Source organism: Argopecten irradians, chromosome 11 (assembly GCF_041381155.1).
Source record: "Argopecten irradians isolate NY chromosome 11, Ai_NY, whole genome shotgun sequence".
Lineage (NCBI taxonomy): Eukaryota > Metazoa > Mollusca > Bivalvia > Pectinida > Pectinidae > Argopecten > Argopecten irradians.
Genome location: NC_091144.1, coordinates 28,899,088 through 28,911,118, shown reverse-complemented (window position 1 = coordinate 28,911,118; position 12,031 = coordinate 28,899,088). Strand labels below are relative to the sequence as shown.

The following is a 12,031-nucleotide window of genomic DNA, read 5'->3' as shown; positions in this document are numbered from 1 at the left end:
TATTTCTGGTTTTGTACCTTTGATATCGGAAGGTCCTCAATGTATTTCTGGTTTTGAGCTTTGATATCGGACAGCCCTCAATGTATTTCTGGTTTTGTACCTTTGATATCGGAAGGCCCTCAACGTTTTTCTGGTTTTAGAGCATTGATATCGAAAGGCACTCAATGTATTTCTGGTTTTGTAGCCTTTGATATCGGAAGGCCCTCAATGTATTTCTGGTTTTGTACTTTGATATCGGAAGGCCCTCAATGTATTTCTGGTTTTGTACCTTTGATATCGGAAAGGCCTCAATGTATTTCTGGTTTTTAGAGCTTGATATCGGAAGGCCCTCAGTATTTCTGGTTTGCTTTGATATCGGAAGGCCTCAATGTATTTCTGGTTTTGTACCTTTGATATCGATGAAGGCCTCAATGTATTTCTGGTTTTGAGCATTTGATATCGAAGGTCCTCAATGTATTTCTGGTTTTGTACTTTGATATCGAAAGGCCCTCAATGTATTTCTGGTTTTACTTTGATATCGAAGGCCCTCAATGTATTTCTGGTTTTGTACCTTTGATATCGGAAGGCCCTCAATGTATTTCTGGTTTTCTTTGATATCGAAGGCCCAATTATTCTGGTATGACTTGATATCGAAGGCCCTCAATGTATTTCTGGTTTTGTACCTTTGATATCGGAAGGCCCTCAATGTATTTTCTGGTTTTGTACCTTTGATATCGGAAGGCCCTCAATGTATTTCTGGTTTTGTACCTTTGATATCGGAAGGCCTCAATGTATTTCTGGTTTTGTACCATTGATATCGGAAGGCCTCAATGTATTTCTGGTTTTGACCTTTGTATCAATCAATGTATTTCTGGTTTTGATACGAGCTTTGATATATCGAAGGCCCTCAATGTATTTCTGGTTTTGAGCTTTGATATCGAAGGCCCTCAATGTATTTCTGGTTTTGACTTTGATATCGAAGCTCTTTATTTCTGGTTTTGAGCTTTGATATCGGAAGGCCTCAATGTATTTCTGGTTTTGTACCTTTGATATCGGAAGGCCCTCAATGTATTTCTGGTTTTGAGCTTTGATATCGGAAGGCCCTCAATGTATTTCTGGTTTTTGCTTTGATATCGGAGGCCCTCAATGTATTTCTGGTTTTGACTTTGATATCGGAAGGCCCTCAATGTATTTCTGGTTTGTTCTTTGATATCGAAGGCCTCAATGTATTTCTGGTTTTGACCTTTGATATCGGAAGGCCCTCATGTATTTCTGGTTTTACTTTGATATGAGCCTCAATGTATTTCTGGTTTACTTTGATATCAAGCCTTGTATTTTGTTTGCTTGATTCGAAGCCCTCAATGTATTTCTGGTTTTTACTTTGATATCAGAAGGCCCTCAATGTATTTCTGGTTTTGAACCTTTGATATCGGAAGGCCCCCATGTATTTCTGGTTTTGTACCTTTGATATCGGAAGGCCCTCAATGTATTTCTGGTTTTGTACCTTTGATATCGGAAGGCCCTCAACGTTTTTCTGGTTTTAGAGCATTTGATATCGGACGGCACTCAATGTATTTCTGGTTTTGTACCTTTGATATCGAAAGGCACTCAATGTATTTCCGATTTTAGAGCATTGATATCGAAAGGCATTCATTGTATTTCTGTTTTCAGAGCATTGATATCGGAAGGCACTCAATGTGTTTCTGGTTTTCAACCTTTGATATGGAAAGGCACTCAATGTATTTCTGGTTTCAGAGCATTGATATCGAAAGGCACTCAATAAATTTCTGTTTTCAGAGCATTGATATCGAAATGCACTCAATGCATTCTGTTTTCAGAGCATTGATATCGAAAGGCACTCAATGTATTTCTGGTATCAATACATATCTGGTTTTAGAGCTTTAGTATCAGAAGGCCCTCAATGTGTTTCTGGTTTTGAACCTATGGTAATGGTATCGGAAGGCCCCAGTGTATTTCTGGTTTTGTACCTTTGGTATCGGAAGGCCCTCAATGTATTCCTGGTTTTAGAGCTTTGGTATCGGAAGGCCCTCAATGTATTTCTGGTTTTAGCGCTTTTACATTCATTTATTGCAGGTTTAGGTTTGAGTTTATTTTCTTTAACATCCTATAACACTGTTACAGCCCGGATGTGTCAATTTATAGTGGAGAAAAGCCAAGGTATCTGGAGAAAATCCATAGATCTATGATTATCACCAGGCAACTGCCCCACTCGCCTGCAGCCCGAGGTGGTGTTGGATGGCTAGTGGCACATCCCCTTATTCAAGGGGATGCAAGAATTGTGTCCCCTGCCCTTCACCTCTGTTTACCATCTCCACAGTGTAACCACTTGGCCACAACATTTGTTTGCACCAATTCGGTAGTTGGTATGATTGAGAGAAAACAAAAGAGAATAATTTGTTTGCACTGATTTGCTGGAATCTTTATTTCCCCTAATTAATATACAATGCAACACTGTCTACAGAGTTTCACTGTTACCACCAACATCTCTGATAAGTAAAGTCTCACATCCTCCATCTCATGTACGACCTTCAACAACGACCTCCAACAACTCAACAACTTGTACACACGTAGCACTTCCTATATAGAGAATTTCATTATAGAGTTATTCACAATTTTAAATATGTACACAAATCTCAAATTGAATTATTTCATTGATCAACATTTGTTTTCTTCATTCAGAATTATTACATATATTATTATTTTTGAGAATATTCTGTAATGCCCCTCAGTGATTCCATCATAGATATAAGCTTTACATTTCTTCATAATTATATAAACACCCCTTCCCTGAAAAGCCTAACCTATTGAACTCATTCACCCCTGAAAACACATTTAGGCTCTTCTAAATCAAAGACTAGATCGTACCATTATGCTATTTCAGGGGTGAATGATTTATGGAGATTCTATGGTAAGAGTTATCTTAAAAGTTATTAAGGAGTTGTTAAACATCGAACATGATAAAAAGGATGTAATTAGTTCATGATGCTGTGATGTTGATATGACAATAAATGCTTTTTTGGTGATTTTATGTTCGATGAGTTTGGGACAGAACAATTTGGCAATACTGTTAATGACTTCATACCAATTTCTACCAAAGTGTAACAGATAATTCATAGGACGTTATATTTTCTCACAGATAAAACTGCTTTCATTTTGTCTATTTTTTGTTTTTTGTTTTTGTTTTTTTTTGTGTTTTTTTTTTCTTTTTCTTGCGTGATTTTTTTTTCTTTTTAGTTTTCATTACAGTTGTATCATAATATATATATATATATTTAAATATATATATATTAAAATATGCAGACTTTTTATATTTAATTGATTTTTCTATCTTTAAAATATAAACTATGTGTATGTATGTAGAATGTAAACAGAAACCTGAATTATTTTAATTGATCTCTGACCTTTGCTACTCTGTTGAACTCTGGCCTATCTAGATTGACCTTTGCACTACTGAATTATTTTTATAGTTCGACTTTTTCCACTATCTGTTACACTTTGGTAGAGAGAGGCATGTACATGTAGGTACGTAGTACAGACACACACTCTGATAAAAAGTTAACAAGGCATATATACTAACAACAAATGGAAATTTATATAAAAAAGCATAACAAGATATCTAATGTTTTACATCTCACAAAAAAACAAAAGTTAAAAAGTCTTGAGTTAATAACCATTTGAACACATTGACTTGAGAAAGTTTTAAAGGCGAGAGAGATACTTTTTCTATAAATGCAATATCATTTTAAGTTATGAGCGGTAATGCAGCTGAATGAACACTTATTTGTTATTGCAGTTGAAATGTGAACACATTCTGGAGATAAAACAAAAAAAAACAATTATTACACAAATAGCCTATATCAAAACTAATCATGTGACATGGTTGAGTACTCAAACCTCATTAGCTGTGACAATTTTGTTCTTTGGAGATTCTGTGGACTGTGTATACAGTTGCCATGATGGGTGAACTTGTTCAATAAGCAAAATAATAAAGTTTATCAAGAAATTTTGTAAACTTCAGAATTTTACTACTGGTAACTATAAGGTCAGCAAATGAGGAAATGTTATTTCTCTGAACCAGCTGCTGGCCCCAGTTTATAAGACATTTTGTACTTGTTGAATACAGTACCTCAATAAATGACTATCGTACCCAACATTTGACAGGACTGAGGAATTCCTTTGTGTACCCAGATTTCAGATGAATTTGTATAAAGAGCAATATATCTATTCACATATATTAAGCATAGAGCTATGTAACTTTGAATTTATGATAAAATGATTTTTGTATGATTTTGATTGTTAAATTTTGGATTTCTTTCCCATGAGCAAGTTATGTCATTTTAGTTTTGTTGTTAAACAATAAAATATTACAATTTCAACTTTTTGTATGTCACAGCTGATGTATGATTTGATAGTTATTGCTGATTTTGCCAGTTGAAGAAAACAGAAAAATATACATCAATTCCCAACAGGAAGACAATGTAAACTTCTAAGATATTAATGACTTCAAACAATTGTACAAAAAATATATTGATAACTTTAGACAGAAATTACATGGCAAACCAAACACAGAATTTATACTGTAGAGAACACATTGTTCGATTGTCAATCGATTATGAAAAATAAAACCAGTTTTAAGAATAATAGAAAAGTACAATTATTAACAACTACTTCTTTATAGAATCATTCATAAGCATAACCAAAGAATAAATTTTACTCATCATCTGAAAATCACTACAAAATATTTTGTACTTATGTATATTTTTTTTCTATGCTAAATCTTGTTTTAAAAAAAATACATAAAATTTTAGCTTCAATACAACAAATGCAGAACTTGTTATTCTCACAAACTGCCCTGTTAAAAAATCAAAGTTGACATTAACACAAACTTGGCACCAAGATGACCAATATACTGCTCTCAAACAAAACATTAAACTGGCAGTGACATGAATTTTATGTCCCTTAGAAGAAAAAATCTTAAAACACATTTCCACTTCTGTGGGGAATATCGAACCAGTACCACTGGTAGTAAAATGATTTGTGTCTAAAATCATAAATTCATTAATTTGGCAGTAAGAAATAAAAATACTTAAAATTCAGTGCATTTTACAATTATACTTATTCTAAAAAAAATGGTCAACAATTAATTTTTGAATTCAAAAGCTGACAAATGGTTAGTGCTTAAGTCATGATTTATAAGTATTGTTCATCAATACCAATAAAAAATATAAGGCTTATCTAAACCTTCTCTAAAAGCATATAAAAATTTGACAAACAAAACACCTGTAGTAACAATTATTAATTCTCTATATCAACATCCCTATTCGGCAATAACAAGGCTATCTATAACACTGACTGGCTCAATTCATCAAAGTTTCCAGCAGCTTCGATTATTTCATCAAAATGTTCAAAAATTTAAATAAAACATAAAGATTCAGTCAAATCAGAGAAAACTAAAACAAAATCAGATAGTTCTCCGTTCAATATGAAGTGAAAATATAAATTATAAACCCCGTGATTATGATTATCTTAAATTATGTAATGTACTTGTTCAATTCCGATTAAAGCACCAGTGTAATTAAATGGAAATCAATAAAATCTGATTGCATTCACACTGAATTCCATTCAAATTATTTATTTTCACCCACACTGAATTTGACAGATATGATATCTGACAACCCTGCCTGGATTTCGTCCCCTTCATTCACTGGACCAACACCAGATGGCGTACCAGTCAACAATACATCTCCCTCTTCCAGTTTGAAAGATTTGCTGAGGAAACTGATCAAGAATGGAATGGGGAAAATCATATCAGTTGTGTTTCCATTTTGCTTCAGTTCTCCGTTGACCTTAAGCCAGAGGTCAAGGTTACTTGGATTTGGTAATTTGTCCTTCTCGATGAAATTGCTGACTGGACAAGATGTATCCCAAGATTTGGAAAGTTCCCAAGGATGACCATTCTTTTTGGCGTAATCCTGGAGATCCTTGGCAGTCATGTCCAGAGCGAGAACGTATCCGCCGACATGGTCCATTGCATTCTCCTCAGAGATGCTGGTGCCGCCTTTCCCAATTACAATTCCCAGCTCAACTTCATGATGGAGCTCATTGCAGCCAGGTGGAAACTTTCAAAAGAGGAAAAAATCTTTTAAACAAGGGCTTCATCCCATTTAAAAATATATATGTAAAAGATATCTATGTACATTAGTCTATTTAGCCTAGTAACCATGGTGATCATAGTTACAGATTCATTCTGTCTAAAACCAAAACAGGAATGTAAATATGAGGATTGATCTTCATTTTAAGTGCTTATACTACAGTAGCTGTAGTACACAATAAAACATGTATTAATCCAGTTGGCAAGGAACATATTCATTTGTGGAGCATAAATCAATGTTCATTTTCGACTGCACAGTAAACATTCAAAATAAAGATGTCTTTTTAAATATCCTATATGTTTATTTGGAAGGAAGAAATATATATCACAATATAGACTATAGGATAAAGTGTCAGGATTGGTTTTCATTTTTTTTTAACCCTTACTGATATTCATGTAAAACATTCCTCTTTCATACTTACTCCAAATACACGTTTACAACGCATTCACAGTATCAATAGTACCAGGTTATCATGTGTCTCTATATAGTGGACCTGAACTCTCCAAAGGCTTTCTCCACTACATTATATACATTTTGTACCCAAAGAGTCTACATTTGGATCTGTCATTACAATACTGCCATAGCCAGTATTTTCTGAGTAAAACATATTTATACATGTATTCAATGAAACCTGCCATAGCATCCACCCCCGCATCCTCGATAATCCAGGGTTTCCGATCACTTCCGATCTTTACACCCCTGGACTATCTCATAGTAAAACTTTGGGACAAAGAAGTAATTCCAACCGTGTGGACAAAAAAATGTCAAATTTTCAAGGCGATCTGCCCCTTTATCAAGACACACAAAAGGAACACGATTACATGTACATAATATGACACGAACAGTAAAACGGGACAATGAAAGACGACAAATATTTAACAGCACAGTGCAGCGCAATTAATCCTTCGGCAAGTGGCAGCCGAAGGCCGGATCTACCAAAAAGTAGCCATGCTGTTCGGCAGAATGCTACAATATGAACGGTGGCTGGAGAGCGTGCCACGTGTGACTTCAAATGCGTGGCGAAATTGAAATATGTAGTGCTCATTTGTATAGGATGAAAATTTAGTGGTCTATCTCCTCGGTGTGCGTATGCAAAGGAGCAAAGTCCTAAATTTAGTCGCATTTTGCCGGGCAGCACATGCAAAAGACAAAAAAAAGCGTAGAAAAAAAAAGAACGGGAAAATGGTGGAAGTAGGTAATAGCAATTGAAAAGCGAGTGATCAATCGATGTCAATTTGCAATATATATACATTTAACGTTCATTAATGCCCCGGGATAGCGGGTCTGTAGATAGGTAATCCAAAATCTCTCTCTCGATCGAAGCTTGGCTTGTGTCCAGTAGGAACAGTGCTCAATTGCAATCACCTGCATGTCTTTCCAACCATGCCAGGGTAAGTTGAAATGTCTGGCAACTGAATAGTGAGGTTTGTTCTGTTTGATAGACCAGCCGTGATTGTTGATTCTGATGTTGAGTGGACCGTCGTTTTCCCCAACGTATTGCATGGTGCATTTCGTACACGAGAGGAGGCAGATGACATTGCTGGATTTGCACGTCAGGTTCTGTCGGATGTTGTATGCTTTGTTGTCGATAGCACATTCAAATGTGTCTGTGGATGCTGTGTAGGACACATCATGCACCGTTTATTGTTGCATGTCTGGAATGAACCCGTTTGTGCAGCAGGAGCAAGAAGAAGTTTGCTGCTCACTACAAGGTCTTTTACATTTTTTAGTCTGTGGTAGGCTAGTAGCGGTGGCTCTGGGAAAACACGCCTAAGTTTAGTTGATGACACGATGCTTTTCCAGTGGTTCGTAAGGATAGAATGGAGATGTGGTAAGTTAGGATGGAATGTTACCGCACAGGGAACACGTTGAGTGGCAGTTCTGGTTTGGTACACTTGTATATGAGAAGATTGGCACTATCTAGAGCGCGGACCTTGTCGGTTTCTTGGTCGATCAGATGCGATTTGTATCCTCTAGGAAGAAGGTGGCATTTCAGCTTTTCGCACCGGAGTTCGAAGGTGGTATTGTCGGACACTATTCGACGGATTCGTAAAGCTTGTGAATAGGGAATGCTTCTGGTGGGCCGTGGTATGCGAGGGATAACAACTGGTGGGACGGAGGTATAGATGAGAATCAGTAGGTTTGGAATACAAGTCAGTAATGGCTCATTCAACTAAGGTGGGCCTAGTGTCTAGAAATATATTGGTATCTAATGATATGTCGGCAGTGAATTCGATGGAATTTTGGAATGCGTTGGCATGTTCAATAAATTCATAGAGAGACTGTCGGTTGGAGGTCCATAAGATTTCAATATTGTCAATGAATCTGAGCCAGCTGAAAGATTTGATTGGGACTAATGTTAAGATTGCAGATTCAAGTTGTCCCATTGGCATACGATCGAAGGAGCCATTTTGGTGCCAATAGCTGTTTCACTGATTTGCAAGGTCAGGGGAACAAATCTGAACTAATCACAGGCCAGGCCTGCAAAAAATTTTCTTCGAAGACACACAGTCAACCAGTGTACCGTTTTACGGCTCTTTTGATGTATATTAAAGGACTAAATTACCTGTTCTATTGCCTCCAGCTTAACTATGAGATAGTCCAGGGGTGTAGAGATCATATGTGATCGGACACCCTAGAGTACAAAGACCACTTTCTTAGGGTCCTAAATGGTCATTTTCAATACAATGTGCTCTGAGTCTCTTGGTTGGTCTTTATAGGCAGTTTTCACTGTATTGGTTTTCTTAGTCACAAAGAAAATGCTTCTTGAAATCCCAAAAATATATTTCCCACATAAATAACCAGCTATTCAGTAACAGCTGACTTACACTTACCCCGCAGCTACTGCTGTAGCGGAAAAGATATCACTTTCTGACTGAATCTTCTGACTATCTTTTCTACTACAACAGTAGCTAATTTAAACCTAACCTTTTTAACTGTTGTTAACTCTCTACCTTGTTGAAGTTTGTTTGGTGTACCTACCCTTATTCGCTGGCCCTCGAAAACGTAGGCACTGGTGGGCTTGATGAATACCAACGGACTCTTCGGGATTGGATTATTTAGTTCTTTAACATGCGATCTGGAGTAGATGATAGCCATCTTGACTTGTTATATAAACATTGGGAGTAAAATAATGTTATATGCAAAGCGTGATCAATGTGCGAACCGGAGACACCAAACATTGACATATAAATATAAAGTTTATGACATTGAAGCTTCATCTTAAACTGGCTACTCTTGTAGCGAAAAAGATATTATGTACAGTACACTTCTGACATCTTTTCCTCAGATCAAGATTATCTGTATATAGGCTAGTACTCAAGTAAAATCTGGTAATTTTCCAGGTGCCTTCACGTGACATTGTGTTGTTATTTTTTATGCCAACTGCCTCAATTCTAATTACAAATATTGAAAAAAAAAGAACTTTTTGTATTAATAATTTATATAGATTTATCTCTGAATCACATCAACATTATAAGAATAGCCCTGATATGATTTTTATGCGAGGATAACTACACCAGGTATCGTATATCTACCTGTATATAAAGTTACAGGTAAAAGAAAACATTCTATATATAGGTCAAAAACGCCCATATCAGATTTCATTATCTGACTATGGTCAGAGTAACTTCTGTTTCTAAATATCCATTGCTTAAAAGCAACCAGTAAACAATACCGTCACAAAATATCAATTAATGAAATTTGGCCGGGTTATTACGACGTACATCGCATTATCGAGATATTCCTCCGAAATTGACTGATCAGTCGGAGAGCTGAGAAACAAGCCTTGCCTCATAATAAGTTTATGTTTATGGCAAACTAATAGATTGACAGTCAAGATCAAATATTCATTATTAATCATTGCTACATTGCTTCACATTAACTACATCTGAATTACTTGTAATTTCGTCCGATCGCCAAGATTTTCTTCCCAATCTCGCTGAATCTTGCTAGGTTGGCACTGGAGGCAGCCATCTTAGTCTGAAGTCGTCTTAAAACTTAAACTAGAGTTATTCCCTTTTGGCCGTACTGTGGACAAGTTTCACGGTGACGCTGTTGGCCTATATGTTGACAATGAGTAGCTATATATAGTCTAGTGGTGAGATACTGATGGCGATGATAAAAATAGTGATTGTTATGATGACGGTGATGGTTTATGATAATGATGATGATGATAATGATGATGATGATGATGAGATAATGATGATGATGATGATGATGATGATGATGATGATAATAATGTTTATGAAGACGACGATGGTGATGATGATTTCTGTCCGTATATATCTGATGATGATGATGGTGATGATGGTGTGTAATGATGATGATGACGATGGTGATAATGATAATAATAGTGGCGATGATGATGACGACTACGATGGTGATGATGATTTCTGTCCATGAATTTCTGATGATAATGATGATAAAAATAATAGTGATGATGATGAGGCTTGTCGCTTGTCAATGTAGGCCTATTTCTTTTATCAGAGCATTGGCCCGCAATGTGTTTCTGGTTTTGTACCTTTGATATTGGAAGTCCTTCAATGTAAATCTGGTATTGGAAGTCCTTCAATGTAAATCTGGTTTTGTACCTTTGATATCAGAAGGTCCTCAATGTATTTCTGGTTTTGTACCTTTGATATCAGAAGGCCCTCAATGTATTTCTGGTTTTGTACCTTTGATATCGGAAGGCCCTCAATGTATTTCTGGTTTTAGAGCTTTGATATCGGACGGCCCTCAATGTATTTATGGTTTTAGAGCTTTGATATCGGAAGGTCCTCAATGTATTTCTGGTTTTGTACCTTTGATATCGGAAGGTCCTCGTTGTATTTCTGGTTTTGTACCTTTGATATCGGAAGGTCCTCAATGTATTTCTGGTTTTGTAACTTTGATATCGGAAGGTCCTCAATGTGTTTCTGGTTTTGTACCTTTGATATCGGAAGGCCCTCGTTGTATTTCTGGTTTTGTACTTTGATATCGGAAGGTCCTCAATGTATTTCTGGTTTTGTACCTTTGATATCGGAAGGCCCTCAATGTATTTCTGGTTTTGGAGCTTTGATATCGGAATGCCCTCAATGTATTTCTGGTTTTGTACCTTTGATATCGGAAGGTTCTCGTTGTATTTCTGGTTTTGTACCTTTGATATAAGAAGGCCCTCAATGTATTTCTGGTTTTGACATTTGATATCGGAAGGCCCTCAATGTATTTCTGGTTTTGTACCTTTGATATCGGAAGGCCCTCATGTATTTCTGGTTTTGACATTTGATATGATAATCGAAGGCCCTCAATGTATTTCTGGTTTTGACTTTGATATCGGAAGGCCCTCAATGTATTTCTGGTTTTGACCTTTGATATCGGAAGGCCCTCAATGTATTTCTGGTTTTGTACCTTTGATATCGAAGGCCCTCAATGTATTTCTGGTTTTGTACCTTTGATATCGGAAGGCCCTCAATGTATTTCTGGTTTTGACTTTGATATCGGAAGGCCCTCAATGTATTTCTGGTTTTGTACCTTTGATATCGGAAGGCCCTCAATGTATTTCTGGTTTTGTACCTTTGATATCGGAAGGCCCTCAATGTATTTCTGGTTTTGTACTTTGATATCTGAAGCTCTGTATTTCTGGTTTTACTTTGATATCGGAAGGCCCTCAATGTATTTCTGGTTTTGTACCTTTGATATCGGAAGGCCCTCAATGTATTTCTGGTTTTGTACCTTTGATATCGGAAGGCCCTCAATGTATTTCTGGTTTTGTACCTTTGATATCGGAAGGCCTCAATCAATGTATTTTTCTGGTTTTGTAGCTTTGATATCGGAAGGCCCTCAATGTATTTCTGGTTTTGTACCTTTGATATCGGAAGGCCCTCAATGTATTTCTGGTT

General features: G+C 36.4%; 1 protein-coding gene across 1 annotated transcript; it reads right to left on the bottom strand.

Moving 5' to 3' along the window:
• Window positions 1-2,393: 2,393 nt before the first annotated feature.
• Window positions 2,394-10,190, bottom strand: LOC138335218 (oxaloacetate tautomerase FAHD1, mitochondrial-like). The gene is made up of 3 exons (XM_069284198.1): window positions 10,051-10,190; window positions 9,135-9,231; window positions 2,394-6,119 (listed from the first exon to the last, which is right to left on the bottom strand). The coding sequence occupies exons 1-3, from the start codon at window positions 10,125-10,127 to the stop codon at window positions 5,628-5,630; spliced, it is 666 nt and encodes a 221-aa protein (XP_069140299.1). The 5' UTR covers window positions 10,128-10,190; the 3' UTR covers window positions 2,394-5,627.
• Between the last annotated feature and the right edge of the window lie 1,841 nt (window positions 10,191-12,031).